Raw genomic sequence first — 18408 nt, 5'->3', positions numbered from 1 at the left:
CCATTTGCAAGTAGGTATAATTGCTCAGCCAAAAATCTTATTTTGAAAAGTGCCATCCCCCGGAAACAGGAAGTGGTCATGCAGAAGCTAGCAGCATAGGGTTTAGTGCCATTCAAAAAGATTAAAAAAAAAAAAAAAAGAAGCTAATAGTTGAAGAGAAGACCGTATTTCTTATCAGCACTTAATATTGCAATTGTTCCCGTGGTCTCGAAAGGCGTCTGCGTCGTATCGATTCCGAAAAGGTACAAACACGTCCAGGTTTCTACTTGAAGCGTTTGTTGTCTTGAAATGAACGCGAGGTAGCAACTTAGTTTGAAAACAGGCCGAGGCTAACGCTAGTCAGTGTTGGCCAACGTTGACACCGAACAGCTAATGTTGTTGTTGTTGTTGTTGTTGTTGTCAGAAAATGAGCTCGTCGGTTTAACAGAACATTTGTGGTCGCTACAAGTCGCCTTTGAGCTAAATAAAGACTCTGCTCTTTCACTTAACAGTGTGCAGGTATGGCCGCAGATTGGTTGGGTAGTTTGGTGTCCATTAACTGCGGGCCCACGCTGGGAGTGTATCAAGGAGAAGTTTCATCCGTGGACCAGTCCACCCAAACCATCTCCTTAAGACAACCTTTCCACAACGGAGTCAAGTGTCCCGTTCCCGAAGTCACATTCAGGTAAAACAAGGGGTAAAACGCATGATTTGCTCTCCCGTCTACTTTTCTTTTCGATAATTAAAGTCATGTTGACCTTTTTAAATACCTGCAGCGCCATTGACATAAAGGAGCTAAAGATTTTGGATATCAGAAATGGCAATGTTTGGGCCGGTTCCACCGCATCTGCAAAAGTCAGCAGTGTGCCAGCTGCTGTCCCGAAGGGTGACCCCAGATCTGTGGAGAAACTGAACTCGCCACAGCACTGCTCTAAAAGTTATGGAGACCGTCATCTGGATGTGCCCGGCCAGCCGAAAGGGTTTCGCCGGAGACACAACTCCTGTAAGTGCAACGCTGTGTGAATCTGTGAGAATAAAATAACGTCACTGCTGAACATTGTACTTTATTAATAATGAACTTACTGCCCCGTCAGGGTCCTCCAGTAGCCGAGGGGCAAACCAAGTGACGCCAAAGAAGAACGGGGTGAAGAACGGTCAGATGAAACTCCGAGACGACGAGTGTTTTGGTGACGGCGTGGAGGACGGCCTCGATACAGACTTTGATTTTGAAGGGAACCTGGCTCTCTTTGACAAGGCAGCAGTTTTCTCAGAAATCGACATATCGGAGCGCCGTAACGGTGCAAGGTCACGTGGGACGCCGCAGGAGCAGACGCCCTCGCGCTATCGCCACGACGAGAACATCCTGGAGGCCAAACCTATCGTGTACAGACAGATTACTGTTCCACAGCCGGGGACCAAAGAATACTGCACGGGTAAGTGTTTCGCAATGTAATGAGTGAAGCCGTCGTGCGAGCAGGTGGTTTGAAGTAGGGTGGTTGACACGGGTTTCCTTTCCTCTGTACAGACTCTGGACTTGTTGTGCCGAGTGTGTCCTACGAACTGCACAAGCGTCTGTTGTGTATTGCTGAGCGTCATGGTCTCTCACTGGAGCGAAGACTTGAGATGACAGGTGTATGTGCAAGTCAGATGGCACTTACATTGCTTGGAGGGCCCAACAGGTAAATATGTAGTGATCATTTAGCCACAGGTCGCCTAATGCGCTCCATTATTTTACGATTCTGTCATTATATTACATACTTTCTATATTTATTCATATGATTATTTCGCAATGTTTCTTTTATTACTGCAGACAACACTCCATACTGATTAAGCTAAGCCATTTGGTACTGAAGAGAACAAAATGTAAAAAAATAAATTATATTTCTTCTAGGTTCACTCCAAAGAATTTACACCAGCGTCCCACAGTGGCGCTGCTGTGCGGCCCTCATGTTCAGGGAGCTCAGGGCATCAGCTGTGGTCGTCACCTGGCCAATCATGAAGTGGAAGTCATCTTGTTTCTGCCGAATTTCGTCAAGATGCTTGACTCCGTGACCAGCGAGCTCACACTCTTTAACAAGACTGGTGGCAAGCAGGTGTCCAATATCAAAGGTGGGCTTGTTTTGGGACTTTAATGATTTTGACTTTTGTGTTCTTTGTGGTAATTTTACAGTCGGTCACACAGCGCCTTCATTTTTTTTTCTCTGACTCCGCAGACCTTCCAGACACCCCGGTAGATCTGATCATTAACTGTCTGGACTGCCATGAGAACACCTTCCTGATGGATCAGCCTTGGTACCGGGCAGCTGCAGACTGGGCCAACCAGAACAGAGCACCAGTGCTCAGCTTAGACCCTCCTGTCAGTGGACAGGGGCAGGCAGTGGAGGCCAAATGGTCCCTTTCACTTTGCCTCCCGCTTCCCCTGGCCGAGGGGGCTGGCAGAGTTTACCTGTGTGACATAGGTATTCCTCTCCAGGTGTTCCAGGAAGTGGGAATCAAATACCTCTCCCCCTTTGGCTGCAAATTTGTCATCCCCTTGCACTCTGCATGATGGGTCGAATGGTCGACAAGACGGATTGAATCTCTCACCTTCCTTGACCATTTGGGTTTTGGCGCCTTATATTCCACAGCTTCAGCTGATTTTCAGTTCATCCATGAAGTTTCCATCGCAACATGTGACTTTTCCCTCATACTGAAGGACCACTGTTAGTTGTTCTACAAGATTAAGTGTATATGGACAGAGAGGGAAAAAGCTTTCAAATCTTTACCGTAAAATAGACGTCTCATCCATTGGAGGAAATAGCAGATAATGTAGAAACATTAAAATAGATTAGGATAATGCGACATCAAGTTTTGAATTGAGTAGGACAATCTCTGACTTAAAACAGAAAAACCATGAATGTCATTGTAACCGAACCGTTATATGGCCATCTGGTGAATAAACAGGCATTCTCCATATAATACGTGCAGACACAATGTAATGACAGTTATCATGATCTGACAACTGAAATCCTACTAACACTGGTGTTTCCACTGCTAATGGCCTTGCTTATAGCCTGCCATGCTGTTGTCTAATGATTTAGTAAAATATTTTTCATTTATATATGCTGCGTTTTCAAAGTACAGCAGTGTTAAATGGGGCAGCTACTGGACAGAGTGCAGATAACGGCAGCTCTGTTTGTCCGTGGTGGATCAAGCTGTGATGCCAAGGGCTCAGATAACATGACACAGCATTCAAATCCAATTACCATTTAGTGATATTTTGTGGGGAAATACATTTGACTTAATTTTGGTTCAGTTATATTAGACGAAGGGCTATCCCAGTGTGTTTGAGAGCTCCAACGACAATTCATGGCTGTTCGAATGGATCGTTAAAAATATGGAGCCTCATCGAACGCAGGCTATAAAATGTATGTTTTATCTTGCAGTTCCACGCAGAAATTGTTTCCTGTTCATTACTGCATGATAATGAATTATCAGACCGTAAAACACAGTTGAAATGTCTTTGTTGGTTTTTGTCAGCGTAGCTTTGTTGTCGCTCGAATTCAAAAGCCTGCATCTCATGACGCTGACAAAAAATGACGCAGACTTGAAGTTGAGAAATGTCGAGAGCACAATGTGAGCGTGTTTCACGGTATGCATATTTCATGTGCAAAAGTCAATAGGAAGTCAATGGGCGCCTGGAACTGAAGATAAAGTGAACCCAAAAGTGACGTAATGCGTGAAAGATGGATTTAAACACCGTCATGATTCTTATGGTTTCAAACCATGTAAACGAGTTTCAGTCGTGCAGATTAGAATGTCTTTTTTTTTTTTTTTTTTTTTTTTTCTGAAAGTTCTCATTTGACAGAACAGGATGAATTCTTCCTATGTGTGGGATTCAGATGCATTTTGAGTGATTTGTGCTGATCTACACACGAGATGCAGCATCCTGCACCGAGTACCATCCGTGAGCCAGTGACGGGCCTTTCAAGAAATTGTCGATAATGATCCTGAAATGAAGTATGCCTGTTCATGCATTTAGACATACTTCATACTTTCAGGTTGTTGAGTTTGTATTAAACGTTATACTGAAGCACAGACTGTGAAATATACCTCAAGATAAGCTGCTTATACTGTGCTGCTTTGAGAAAGGGGATGTAGTCATATCTGTTGGCAGATCTTTTTGACAATGACATTCAAAAAGCTGTCAAACATTAACTGGTTCTGTAAAACCACGTTAATTTGAAATTTGTCCAGAAGTGGGCACATAGTTTTCAGTTCACAAATCTTTATTGGACATGCACAACTCTGCTCATCAACGTGTTCTTAATTTGGAGTCGAGTTGTGTATTATTTGAGATCAATGCAGTCTAGAAAAGGCCAGATTTAGGCAGTCCACACTTGCAGATGTTAGAAAAACAGCACTCTTTGGAGCCTGGTGTTTGTGTTCTTAAGTCCAAATGTTAACATCTAAAGAGGATTGTAAATTGTCATTATATATTTGTTTTCTCTGTGCACATTAATCTGCAAAGGATTCATGCACTGATTCAGTGTAAATTGCTTTAATGCGCAATGTTTTTTCGTCCTTTCTCCAACATTCCTCTGGCCTGATGTGTCGTGTCACATCTGTTGAGACAAGTCTGGTCTGGAAACATCCGCTAGTGTTATTGAATGCGACTAAAATACTGGTTTTGTTCCTCTTTGTTCCACCAGGGGGCGATGAAAGCAAACCTTTTGGTGGCTCTTCCTTATCCTGCAGTAATGGCAGCTTTGCGTACTTATTTTCTCAAGTGTTTTCTCTGCGAAATGTGAACAGCCCGGTGATTCTGACTTTTGACCGGAAAGCTCCTGTTTTGGAAGTCGGATTCTTAAAAAAGCGGGTAAAGCTTTTTTGAGATGGAATAAATTAGTTTACATGTTTCACATGATCAGAATTGCAGCGGGTGTTTTAAGTCCACGCAAGATCACAAGTTCAGAAAAAAAAAAAAATGCCTTGAATAAGCAGTGGGAGGTTTGGTCTACACAGAACAACTTTTATTTGTACTCTCAAGGTTCTTGTACAAAAATACTGTGCAGTCCTCATGCGTCATGTCTGCAGATCGAACCAATAATAAACTCTCACCACTGATATTTTTGTGGACTTTTTGTAAACATCGCCTCATTGATGATGAGATTCCTTCACCAACTTGGCTGAAATTGCTCCTTTGATAAACTATTTTTAGCTGGCTATCATTAACGCGCATGCGCGATGCAGAATCAAGGTGGGGCAAAAAAAAACTTGAATGTTTCTGACGGGGAAAAGGAGTCGGGCAGCCCGATGCCAAATCAGTCTGCCTCGGTTTGAAATATTCACCGCGATTTTAGCCAGAACTTCCTGTCGCTGCAGTCTTGTTACATTTTACCTTTTTTTTTTCTTCCTTTTTTTTTTTTTTTTTTTTTTTTTTACAGAAACATGCTGAAAAGTTTTTTTGTTTTTATAAGTCTGCTTTGTAAATAAAGTTGACAAAAGACGCAGCAGAAACCGTCTTGACTGGTTTTGTTTTGGACTGCTGCGGTCACCTGAAAAAGATTTCACTTCTTCCTCATCGGGACTTTTTGTGCTTCATCATCGACTGTCGGTTATTTATTGGCTGAATGGGAACTTGTGTGCTGTCGTTCCCATGAAAACGGACTTCGGGAAGTAGCTGAATTACCTGTTGTCACCACAAACCACTTGGTTTTACCTGCAACCAGGTGAGGAGTGAATACTAACGAATAAACATGAGGTTAATTTATGTAATGATGTGACCTTCAGGCTTGCCAGCGTGCGAACTTTACTTTATTTTAATGTACACTGAGTGTCAGCACCGATATCAGGATACATCGGGGTGTGAACTTATCTTGAGTTTACTTGCAATGATCGCATCTCATCTCTTCACAGGAAAAACGAGAAAGGCATTTACAAAGGGATACCATGATAGACGTGGCTTTATTAACGTCCTCCTTTACATTTCAGTCACTTCCTCTGACTTCCTGTAGAGAAGAAGTGCTCCACAGTTCTCTGTCACAACTTGTCAGTGACAGATAACGTTGCTGATCATATTGATGATATTCTGCTTGATGAGCTTTCACAACAGTCATGGTGTGTGGGGACATTTCGCAGTTATTATTTGAAGCTGTTACTGTGTGCACCCAGAAATGTAGAAGTTGTGTTCATGTTTCACGTTGCTTCTCCTTATTTTTGTCTGTCATTCTGAAACACGGATTCAGAAATTTGCAAAAGCAGACAATGCACTAAAAGCAAGTTCCATAAAGAAAACAAGTTCCCTAAAGCTGTTTGTCAGAGAGAAGCTCTGAGGACCTCATGAGTCTGGTTCATGGTGATCCCCCTCCAGGGCTTTCCTGCTTTCTGAAAAGGTCTGGGAGTCTGTACTTGCACTCCAACCAATGATTCTTCTTTAAGAGTGTGAAGAAGACGGCTTGAACTTGTGCAATAAAATGAAGAGAGCTGGTGAAAACACAGCAGAGAGTTGCTACCCTGTGATGTGTCATGCGTGGCTACATCCGCGGAGCAGCGTTGCACTGCATGCTGTGCACAGCACTGCAGCAAGGAAGTGTCTATCAGCTGCTGCTCAGGCATGGCAGCTTTGACTTCATGTGGTGCATTTTGATATGTTTACTGGGTAAAATCAACATGAACAAACATGTCATGAGCATGGAGAGGCTGTGTGTGTCATTTGAACTTTGGATCGCAGTAAAATGCAAAGTTCACTGGGATGGCTGGATGCCAAATTTAAGGAGATTGCCCATCACTGGCAATCATTGATTTTTTTTTTCCCTTCCTGTTACTCTGAACAATGTTTTGCAGTTGTATGTTTTGTGTTTATTTATGATAAACAGGATCCTATATTAGGTCTATGTAATGTATTATAGAGCCTCACAGAAAAAAACTCGGTCAGTCATTAAAGTGATACAATGATGGCTTGTACTGCAGGGCCAGCCGCTGGACTTGTACTTCCGCTATTGGATCCCACAGACAGTTTCATAGTGAGGTGTGCTGCTGCACCAGAGTCCAGCTGTTGCCCCGGAGGCTGAGATGATTTCCTTCTCTGAGGAAAACATCTGCCGGCTGTTGGCATGCACTACTTCTCATTTCTCGATACGCAGTGTGTCTGTTTGTGTACCTGCCAGATGAAAGCTCAGTGGATATGGACAGAAATCATTGTTTCCTTCTCTCTACTTGCCCTGCCACCCTGCTGCTGTAATAGTAATGATAACAGGGCAGCAGCGTCAAAGCAGCCGCGGCGCATCCTGAGGGTGGAGGGTCAGGATGAGGGCCGGAACACCCCGGCCCTCTGCTGCACATAGAGAAGGGAGAGGTGCTAATGACACAGACACGGTGCTCATTGTAATGTTTATTACTGGAAGAAGTTCTCATATCCTTTACCTGGGTAAAAGTAATCGTGAATCAATGTTAAAATACGTTCTAGGAATCGGTTACAGCCCAAAAACCTCAAGTACAACCACCTCAGAGCTCTGCTAAAGTGCATAGCTCGGTAAATGTGCTGTCCACCACTGAGGATATCTATTTGAAGGTTTATTTGTTGTTTTTTAAAGTAACAAGAGTCATTCATAACAATGTTTTTGAGTGAAAAACTTGCAAATCCGTCCACCGGACCTCCTCACTTGATTGTATTACATTTTCAACTCCTACGATCAGCATTTTCACTTCAGATTGCGTCTGCAGGTAGACAAGGGAGTGGCAGATTTAAACAAGGCCAAAGAAGATATTTCTACATTCCTGTCCTGTCTTGCTTTGTTCAGCCAGGCTGCCGCTGATTTGTACTATTCAAACTACAACTCACAGAGTTGACTAATGATCAGCAGGTTTTGTTTGAACAGTAGGATCGTCTTGCATGGCAAGAATTAGCAAATTTTTACTGTCATCGCCGTATGAGATTTGTTTGAAGTGATACATCATATCACTATTAGTTACTTTTTTAAGTTTGAGCTAATGGATTGTAGTCTTTGTGATCTTTCCTGACTCCATTTAAGTTCATTCTGTGTGTGAGTTTGTTGGTTTCCTGTTGCTTTCAGGAGTTCATAAGAGAGCAACGTCAAGCATACTGACTGTTACAATGTCATGCATTGGTTCCCGAACATATCTGTCAGATGTACAAATTCATGGATTGCATGTGCTGCATCATGTCATTGTTGGGTATTTGAGGTTTTTGTTGTTGTCTATAATTAAACTGGAATTCACATGATGAAATCGGAGCATTTGATTGTAAAGTACATACAGAGTGAAATATGAAGAACAATTCATATTTTCAGATCGGAACTAAACCATTGCTGCCCTTAAAGCTGCTCACTGGACAGATTGATAATGATGGACGTCTCAATAAGACAGGGGTCAGTAGAAACTTGACCGACTCACAATGACAGCCTTGTGCGCTCCCTGAAAAGAGCAATCTGTGGTTCCATGTCGAGCTCTCTGGAAATGGCAGTGTGACTCAATGACAGGCTGAGTTCTGTCCCATTCACTTCACTGCTGGTGGCCTGCTGCTGAGGCACATTCTGTGTCCCCGAGGAGATGAATTAAAAAGTGCTGTTGTGTGGCAGCTCTGGTCCCGTTGCTCTCTTGGCAAGATCTTTTACCAGGGACGTTGCCCGCACATATTCTGTTCCACTGCAGGGGTGGCAGAGTTGGTTCTTAGTTCACTACTTTCGTCCAGACTGAAATCGTGTTCTGACCTTAAGTGTGTGGACAGTCGACAGTTCAGGTGTTCAAGAGTAATTTTGGATCAGTGAAATGCCCTGTGGATGCTGGACATGCAGTTCGATGCAAACATTATTGGTTTTTATGAACTCTGTGCTTTTTTTGCACACTGATTCAACATGAGCATGGGGATTTGTGCTTTGAGCTAAAAGCTAATTTGAACGTGCTGACTTGCTCACCAAGGCATACTGATGTTAAGTGGTTATAACAGTAACAGTCTGTTTTGTAAAGCTACGTCACTTTTGTGAAGCTTAAGTAACTCTGAGCTCCATGGTTTTCTAAGTTCAATAAATAAATAAACAAAGATAATAACTAAAATATGTCTATTATGTGCAGCATGCTTATTATCATAAGAAGTAATCACATATTACTCTTTCAGGTAGTTGTTAAAAATGTAAAAAAAAAAAAAAAAAAAAAATTTCTTGACATTTTTTTGAATTCTCAAGCTTTCCCAACAATTTTACAGCAAAAAATGTACTTAAATCTCTGCAAATTACATCGCAATTGTTTATAGAAAATCAGCTGCAAAAAGAAGCATTTTTAATTGCAACAATCACAAAAACACTCCGCGAAATCCTGGAGAGACTGTATAATGTGCACCATCTTCACAGTAATAATAATTATTTTTTTATTTTTTTAGAATGCTGTCATTTAGTCTATAGCGTTGAACTAAGCATTATGGGTATTTAGTCATTACCCAAAGAAATGGACTAAAGGAATGTTTTTCCAGAAGGTGGCGCTACAGGGAAAGTCAGGGCATCACCAAAATTACACAGATTTCATCCTCGGGGGTCCATGAATACATTTCATAGCAACCCATGCAATGTTAGTAAAGATACCTTAGTCTGGATCTGCTGTGCCTCTAGCAATTTGAGAAGGCAAAGTCATTTTGTCTGAGCATTAGTCAAAAATGCATGTTAATCCTGTTAGGAGGGGTCTGCAAGTTGAAGCCAAAATCATGTTGGTCCATCTTAACCGTTTGGTTTTCTGTACACTTTGTTAGAGGCTCACAGAGCTGCTGGTGTGGCTCTTATTCTTGTTTTCTTCTTGACCTTGTGCACAGTGTAAAATGGCAAAATGTAGCATAGACGAAGGCTGGGATGAGCAGAGTGGGAGGTGTTCATGGTGGGTTGATGGGTGTGGGAAATGCGTCCAGATAGTTTTGTCTCTCGATATAGAAGACAGCTGCAGTACTCCATAGGGGACAACATCTGCCACATCCCCATCAGACTGAGTGATGACAGTCCTCTCTGGGACACATGAGAGTCTTTAGACTCACATTTCATTTAAATGTGTACATGTTGTGTCTTTTTTGTTTCGAAGCACCAACACCCTCATATTGGAGTATTGTACATCTGTTCTGGGAACAGATAAAGGAAGCGAGGAAGTGGGTTTTTGGGGGATGATGTTGAGCATGACTTCATCCACAGGTCATCATTTAGCTATGACGTCTCTGCTTTGATTTGTTGTGTATGTACTGTATCATGGAAACACAGGCCCCAGGACGACTCAGGCCTAAGGTTACTGTCGCAGTGGCTGCTTTATTGACATGGAGAAACGCTGGGCTGGATGAGTCCCTCAGGTCTGGTCAGATCTCACCACAAGCTTGCATTCCAACGTTGGAAGAGAGTTGGAGAGCTATCTTGATTCTTAGGCCAAGGCCAAGATGGAGAACCAGTGTGTCTATTTTATGTCAAAATAAACCAGGTTTCTGTATAAAATACAAATTGGATTACGTTTTCTTCATTTTCTTCATCATATATTTCCAAAATGTTTGTTGCAATCTATTTCTAACTTGGGTTGTTATTATCATCATCATCCCACTTGAAAGCAGCACTTTATGTTCGTACTGTTGTCTTGCATCATGGAAACTCTGCAGCAGTTGTGAAAGTGTGATTTAAAAAAAGAAGACTTGTTAGTTCTGCTTTCTGCGTAAGAGAGTTATTAATACTGGCATTATCTGATCCGACACTGGTCTCGTGTATTCTGACAATGGCTGACCTGTTTGCTTTGAATTACCATGTAAACTTGCACAGCAAAGCCACAATTTCATCCTCTTTATGAAAATGATCTTTGTGATGAAGTGAATATATCTGAAGCGGGCACATCCCACTCACTCCTCTGTTTCTTTGCTTAGGTGCTGTGTGTGTGAGCATTTTCACCAGCTCTAATGGTCGCAGCTAGAAAACCTCACCTGTGAGAGGATCGAACCACGTCACCATGACAGAGGTCCAGGTGAGATGAGCCAAACAGTGTCTGAACTCAGATACACCAGCAAAAATGAAATGATTTTACTCATACATTATCTGTCCTCATTGTTGTAGATTCCATGGCCGCAGGGCACAGAGTGTGTGGCCAAGTACAACTTCAAAGGCACATCAGAGCAGGACCTGCCGTTTAACAAAGGAGATTTGTTGACTATCATTGTTGTCACAAAGGTAACGTTTAATAGCTGCATTTCTTGCCTGGCCGATGTTCCTATGAGGACAGAGTTTTGTGTTTGAGCCCCATGAATTTGACGATACTCCATATTGTCTTTAGATATTAATATACATGGAATGACCGAATTATTTTGTGACTTATTTATCTATTTATCTTAGCCATTGCTGACATTTTGTGTTTCAGGATCCAAACTGGTACAAAGCTAAAAATGGTGCGGGTCGCGAGGGAACAATTCCAGCCAACTATGTTCAGAAAAGGGAAGGTGTGAAATCTGGAGGCAAGCTGAGTCTAATGCCGTGAGTGCACTAATTATAATGACTTATTTATTTCTGATGCCCAATTTTATTCTTCACTTTCAAAGCAGGATTAGGTTAAAGTATCTACTGTCAAGATATCTTGCCACCATCTCAGCTTTGAGTGGTGTTTGCAGCAATTGCTAAAATAGCTCGACTTCACCCTCTTCCTTTGGGCCTGTGGTTGCAGAGGGCCAATGGCTTATTTGTTGTGCCAGTGACGCTGTAGCTGTTTGAATGGAGACCACAGTTTAGTCGGGGTGTGTTGTAATTGCAGTGCAATTGTGTCTACTTCCACCTCAGCTTTGCATAAACTCTGCACAGTTTCCTGTTGTTTCTTTTCTATTTCAGACTGATGTATGCTCAAAAATGTCCCTGTTTGCCCACGTGATAGGTTTCTGTGTGCACACATGCATATGAATGACAAATTTATTTATAGTGCAGTTGATTGCAAAATTGCATCTTAAATGACTTCATAAAAAAAAAACTACTGACAAAAATACACACACAGAGAGTGGTAACATAGAAAATATGACAATAAATATGAGCTACCTTTTGTCTAATTTACCCAGCACTGACCTTAAATCATCAGTTTATGTGTATCTATCTTTATGGACATATGACATCTTATACATACAGAATAATGTGGCTGACGCAGTGCAGTAACACTTTTGTTTTAACAATAATAATGTTAAAAGGAATTATTGAAAGCTAACACATAACACAAGTTTTCAAAATAGTTAAAATCAACATAAATTATAATGTGAGAGCAGAACAGTAAAAGGATCTTAGGGCCTCAGTGAGCAGACAGCATTACATCTATAAAATCACATCCCATAATACAGAACTGAAAGGAAAACTGCTTCAACAAAACTCTTTGTACAACTCTGAGGGAAGCTGAATAAAAGCCTTTGTCTCAACTTTACCACGAGGTTTTGGGTGTGATATTTAAATCTCACTTTCTTATAGAACCCGATGCAAATGCTTTTACTGTACACTCTGAGAGCTGCATTTAAATATGTGACCACCTCAGAAATATACCATTATGCAAATTGCTATAATCTACATATGTGGATGCGGGAAACAGTATTTGTTAAATTGCCATTAAATGTCCATTTAAGGTTCGTGCTAACATCCTCAGGTTGATTAAACAAGGACAGATGAAAATTTCTCAAAGACAGACAGACACACAGTCCCAAAACAGCAACATCCTTTTATGAAATAGATAGATAGATAGATAGATAGATAGATAGATAGATAGATAGATAGATAGATAGATAGATAGATAGATAGATAGATAGATAGATAGATAGATAGATAGATAGATAGATAGATAGTTAGTTAGTTAGTTAGTTAGTTAGTTACTTTATTAATCCCCAAGGGGAAATTTTGTAAATAAATAGCAGGAACTGACTTGGACACATTGATGTTGGTTTGATTTAGAGCTCTGAAGCAGCTACGGACATCCCTTCCAATGTTGACAGGGTTAAAAATATGAAAAAGGACAGCTCTATCAAGGATATAGTCTCTCACTGTCACTATATATATATGTATCACTTTATGGTCAGTTTATGTTTTAGTTTTTTTGGGTGCACTAACTCCTCGCTGGCTCTTTTGTTTCCAGATGGTTTCATGGGAAGATAACTCGGGATCAGGCGGAGGAGTTGCTTAACCCTCCTGAGACAGGCCTGTTCTTGGTGCGAGAGAGCACCAACTTCCCTGGCGATTACACTCTGTGTGTGAGCTGCGACGGCAAAGTGGAGCACTACCGCATCATCTACAAAAACGGCAAGCTCACTATCGATGACGAGGGCTATTTTGAAAACCTCATGCAGCTGGTAGAGGTAACGCATTAAAATTAGCTTTCGCTTTATAAATACAACAATGTGGTCCCAGTATTTTCTCTGGATCTGTATTGAGCATTAGTCTACTCTCTGTATGTCATCGAGCCCCCGTTTAACTGTGCAACTTCAGAAACGGCCTGCGGTTCCTGGAACATATAATGAACAGGAAGTGTCAAAGAGGAAGTGAACAGTATGATGAGGTACAGAACTGTAACCTCAAAAAGACACCCGGCCTTTATTCTCAAAATGACTCCTTTTCCTGTGAGAAACGCTTACGTTCAACTGAAACTTACGTATTCTACAGAAGGAAATAGATGTGTCTGAATAAGTTCAGTACGACCTCCTGCAGTTTTTCAATCACCCTTTATGTATTTTGATCATTTGACCAGACAGCCCTCTATTGGTGATTGACATGCACTGCTCACTGAGATTTACTGCCTCTGAACTGTAATGCTGGTGTGCCTGCGTATGTATTTTTTACTAAAACTTTTAGTTTTCACAAACTTAGAGCTAGAGCACCAAATATATGAACTCACAAGAACACAAGAAGAGTGACAGAACCAGCAGAAAATCAAAAGAGGAGACAAAAACCCACAGACATCTTCACATTTAAAAGATAAAGAATATCAATTAATATTTGGATTGGTATAGGCATCTTTCCAAAAAGCAATGAAGGGGCACCAATTTCCCTGAAATCTTTAAATTTGTTTTACAGATTAAACCTTATTCTGGTCGAGGGTATCTGAGAAGCTATTTAGCCATTTATTCTCTGACGGTAGTTTCTGTGGTTTCTGACACTAATTCACTTTATGGTCAGTTTATGTTTTATTTATTTTGGGTGCACTAACTCCTCGCTGGCTCTTCTGTTTCCAGATGGTTTCATGGGAACACCATGAACCATCAAAGTGGTGTAAAGCTGATATTTACACTTTGTTCTCATGCATGTTGTTTCTTTTATTGTATCCAGCACTACACCAAAGATGCTGATGGCCTGTGTACCGCTCTAATCAAGCCAAAGGTGGAGGAGGGGACGGTGGCCGCTCAAGATGAGTTTTCCAGGAGTAAGTCTCTATTTATCGGTTCTCTATGATCTATGCAACGATAACATTATACCTTTTTGTTTATTAGAAGCATGTATGTTTCCCAACTGCATCTGTTTGCTCTTTAAATGACTTAACAGGTGGCTGGTCAATGAGCAGAAAGGACCTCAAGCTGCAGCAGGTTATTGGAAAAGGAGAATTTGGAGGCAAGTACCTTCAGCTTTACATTTTCTTAGACTAAATTCACTCTGCATTGTAAAGATGACCACCAATCTTTTTTATTGCGTGCATGTGGCAGAAATCAGATCCAGTGTGTGTTATGAATTTGCAAACCGAGGAAAAGCTTGAGTTTTATGAAATTACACACAAAGAGGTAACAGAAAAGTCAAGAACAGAAAAACACATTTTGTCTGGAAAACCTTCATAGGCACAGAGACTTTATATTTAGTGAAAAAGCTTGCCGGAAGTGCATTTTAATACCGTTTTAATGGGACAAATATTTTTTATTGTTCCCTATTGTTCAAATACAGATTCTTTCTATTCTTGTATCAGCGCATAAAGTTGAATAACTGTTGATATTTAATAATCCCCGCTGTGTTTTTTCATATGAATACAGCTTCACTTTCAGCTGATTATTGTTTTTGATCATGCCAGATGTGATGGTGGGAGACTACAGAGGGACAAAAGTAGCTGTGAAGTGCATAAAAAATGATGCTACAGCACAGGCCTTTATTGCAGAGGCTTCTGTCATGACGTAAGGAAATAAAATATATTGTTTGTTGTTTTTTAGAAACAGAATTACACACATGATCAAATAAAGTGACATGACAGCACGCTCTTCTCCCTCTTCAGGCAACTACGGCACAATAACCTGGTACAACTGCTTGGAGTGATTGTAGAGGAGAACGGGAGTCTGTTTATAGTTACTGAGTATATGGCCAAGGTAGGCAGCTGACAGTTTGTCAACATCCAGAATACTTTTATGAATGTTGTGAATATATAACATGTTTTTTTTTGTTTTGTTATTAGGGCTGTTTGGTTGACTACTTGCGTTCCAGAGGCCGAACAGTACTTGGTGGAGATGCTCTTCTAAATTTTGGATTGTGCGTATTTGAGCGGTGGTATTTAATATCTACTGTCATACTGTGTGTTAACTGTAGTGATGTTGTGGAGCAGTGTTTTGATGAGCACGCCCCTGATCGGTTTGTATTTTGTGTTAGATAAGCATGCTCATTAGCATGGGGGTGACGCGATACTCTAATAACTGTAGAAAGAGTATATTCAGCGGTCACGTGGGGTGTATCATGCAGCAGAATGAGCAGAGAAGACCTACAACATGGTTACTCTGAACACTTCTGAGTTGTCTCATGGATCTACAGGTCAACAGCTAAAATTGCAACAAATTTGTCAGCTTTTTCATGCATTTAGATCTTAAAATCCTTATTTGTTAATTTTGCTAAAAAGAGTCCTTTAGCCTTTTAACAAGTGATGTTTTATCAAGTGAATGAGCTGTGTAATGTTTCTCAGTTTATTGTAATTTTACATATCTAAAGTTTGTGGTAATCATGTACGTGTAAATTAGAAGTTAAAAGGAAAACCAGCTTACAAATGTTTAAAGAAGCTTAAAATGCATTCAGCCAATTTGTAAGAATGAACAAATTTCTCCACGTGAACCACTGAGCATCATGTTTGTTTACATGAAAACATCACAGCATGCCCTTACAAATGTCCATGTTTTCTGGTGTCTTCAGAGAATTTGTTTAACTCATACCTAAACCAAGCCCATAATACCTCTCTCTCTCTTACTTTTATAGAGATGTCTGTGAAGCCATGGCATATCTGGAGGCCAATAACTTTGTGCACCGAGACTTAGCAGCTCGAAACGTTCTCGTGTCAGAGGACAACATCGCCAAAGTCAGTGACTTTGGTTTGACCAAAGAGGCTTCCTCCACTCAGGATACTGCAAAGCTGCCTGTGAAGTGGACATCACCTGAGGCCCTCAGAGAAAAGGTACACTTTTACATTTTTGCCGTGTACACCCATCACACAGTGAAATTATATCTTTCATGTTTTTCTCTTAATAGAAATTTTCCACCAAATCAGACGTTTGGAGCTATGGTATTTTGCTTTGGGAGATTTACTCTTTTGGTCGAGTTCCTTACCCAAGAATTGTAAGTATCATTTGATTTTTGGACAATATCTCTAATGTTCTCTAATACATTTTTAACTACTTTATTGCTAACCTGAGATTACAGATTGTGTGACACAGAATACAAATTGCACAACACTTAATCAAAATTAGTTCTGTTGTCTGATGTGACTCTGTGACACACTTTCCACCAACAACTTTGCCCATTTCTGCAGCCTTTAAAAGACGTAGTGCCCCGGGTGGAGAAGGGGTACAAAATGGACTGTCCTGATGGCTGTCCTGAAGTTGTGTATAACATCATGAAACAGTGCTGGAACCTGGACCCTGCTGCTCGACCAAGCTTTCAAATGTTGAAGGAGTGGCAGCAGCATATCAGCCAAGGGATGGGAAAGAGACAATGAGAGCTCTGACAGAGCAGATGCACAGAGTGATTTTTCTCTTCCTTCATCTTGACCACTTCGACCATAATCTGGGACAAAAAGATGTACCTCAAGGACTGTGTTATTTGGTAAGGTTCAATACAATTATCAAAATGTGTGCTTCTTAATGATGTCCCTCACATCATGCTGGTCAAACTGCAGCGCAAAGTTGAGTCGTGTCTTCCAGCACTCTGTTATCAAGAGTGAACGATTAACTGCCATATCATCAAGTCTTTCCTGAGAACACAGTGCTGTCTCAGAGCCATGGTGCCTTGATATGTTTTCTTATCTTTTATGTCCTTCACACTGATATCTTTTGTCATATTGGTGGCATCCTTTATTTTTATGAACTTGTAAACAGTAACATCATTTGACTCAGATGGCTGAAGCCACGTTTAAAGAGGAATACAATTTTGAGACATCATGACTTGCTGTATTTTTGTTCTTTTTTTTACACTTTCCAGGTACACTTTTTTACATGAATGTCGGATTATTTCGATTAAAAGACTAAATTAAAATAACTAGAATTATGCAGCTTTATATTTCTTTGTTATATGATTTTTAAATGTTAGGCCTATTTTTCATCCCTTTGTAAGTCAAAAAGGAAGCACAAATGCAGATACAACGGCACCATCCTGTTCAGTTTTGTAGACCGCATTTTTGTGTTCAGGATCTTCCACCTGACAAAAACATTTTTTTGTGAATTTTTTGATTTAACTAAACTGTCTGGATTTTGTATGCAAGAGAAAAATACAATGTCAATAAATGTACTGTGCTGCCATTTTCCACAATAAACGATGCATTTTGAAAATGGGTTCTATTTAAATAATTCAACATCCTTTTTAAATACAAACTTTCTAAGTTAACATATTTACTATTAAATTAAACAAATTGTTTTTTAATAAAAAGTCTTAAATAGTAGATCAGACTGTATCAGTGTTTATAAAGCAGTACTATATGTACTTAACTTTTTACAGTATGTACTTTTTTATTTGACTGGATGTATTCAAAGAGTATATAATTATGTACCAGTAATTAAAAATACAGATACATATGTACTTTTCCATTATTAAGTGGATACTTCATACTTTTTGTGTATTTTGCTGGTCCTGTATCTTGGCAGTTCGAAATTGTTACTCTTAGGATGCGAGTACTAAGCAACTAGGCTTATCGGCTTGTGCATAAAACTGGTTTCAAACACTGCATCTACTACAAAACCGATTAAGGGAAAGGTGGATGTATATTGCTGAAGATGTTTGACTGGTCCTGATGGGTTTTTAGAAAGCTCAAGTCGTGCAGTTTCCGGGGATATCCGCTTTATCGCTCAATGATGAACTCGCTGCGCTGTTGTTGTGTTCATCGGGTTCTAGGGTTAACCTGTGCCACAATGCGCAATTCAGGGGACACAGCAGCCTCAGGAACCTCGTCTTTTCTTTTTTTTTTAACCATTGCTACTCCTGAGCATACACTTTTGCAAAGTGTTCCCTTTCTTCCACCTCAGACACA

The 18408-nt window shown here is 40.5% G+C and overlaps 2 protein-coding genes across 2 annotated transcripts; both read left to right on the top strand.

Moving 5' to 3' along the window:
• Positions 1-75: 75 nt before the first annotated feature.
• edc3 (enhancer of mRNA decapping 3 homolog (S. cerevisiae)) lies at positions 76-5087 on the top strand. Its single transcript, XM_069708134.1, has 7 exons — positions 76-242; positions 492-664; positions 756-982; positions 1074-1412; positions 1505-1658; positions 1871-2088; positions 2193-5087. Exons 2-7 carry the CDS (start codon positions 501-503, stop codon positions 2525-2527), a joined length of 1437 nt encoding a protein of 478 aa, XP_069564235.1. The 5' UTR covers positions 76-242; positions 492-500; the 3' UTR covers positions 2528-5087.
• Positions 5088-5377: 290 nt separating this feature from the next.
• On the top strand, positions 5378-17713 carry LOC138626477 (tyrosine-protein kinase CSK-like). The gene is made up of 13 exons (XM_069708135.1): positions 5378-5690; positions 10853-10950; positions 11040-11153; positions 11341-11453; positions 13075-13294; positions 14262-14355; positions 14475-14540; positions 14989-15088; positions 15187-15277; positions 15364-15437; positions 16149-16344; positions 16419-16505; positions 16699-17713. Exons 2-13 carry the CDS (start codon positions 10936-10938, stop codon positions 16882-16884), a joined length of 1356 nt encoding a protein of 451 aa, XP_069564236.1. The 5' UTR covers positions 5378-5690; positions 10853-10935; the 3' UTR covers positions 16885-17713.
• The last annotated feature ends 695 nt before the right edge of the window (positions 17714-18408 follow it).

This window comes from Brachyistius frenatus, unplaced genomic scaffold (genome assembly GCF_029030835.1).
Source record: "Brachyistius frenatus isolate BFR_SWC_R1_liver_20210118 unplaced genomic scaffold, ASM2903083v1 Contig_74, whole genome shotgun sequence".
NCBI lineage: Eukaryota > Metazoa > Chordata > Actinopteri > Embiotocidae > Brachyistius > Brachyistius frenatus.
The sequence above is the reverse complement of the archived record's forward strand: the minus strand, read 5'-3'. Positions and strand labels throughout refer to the sequence as shown.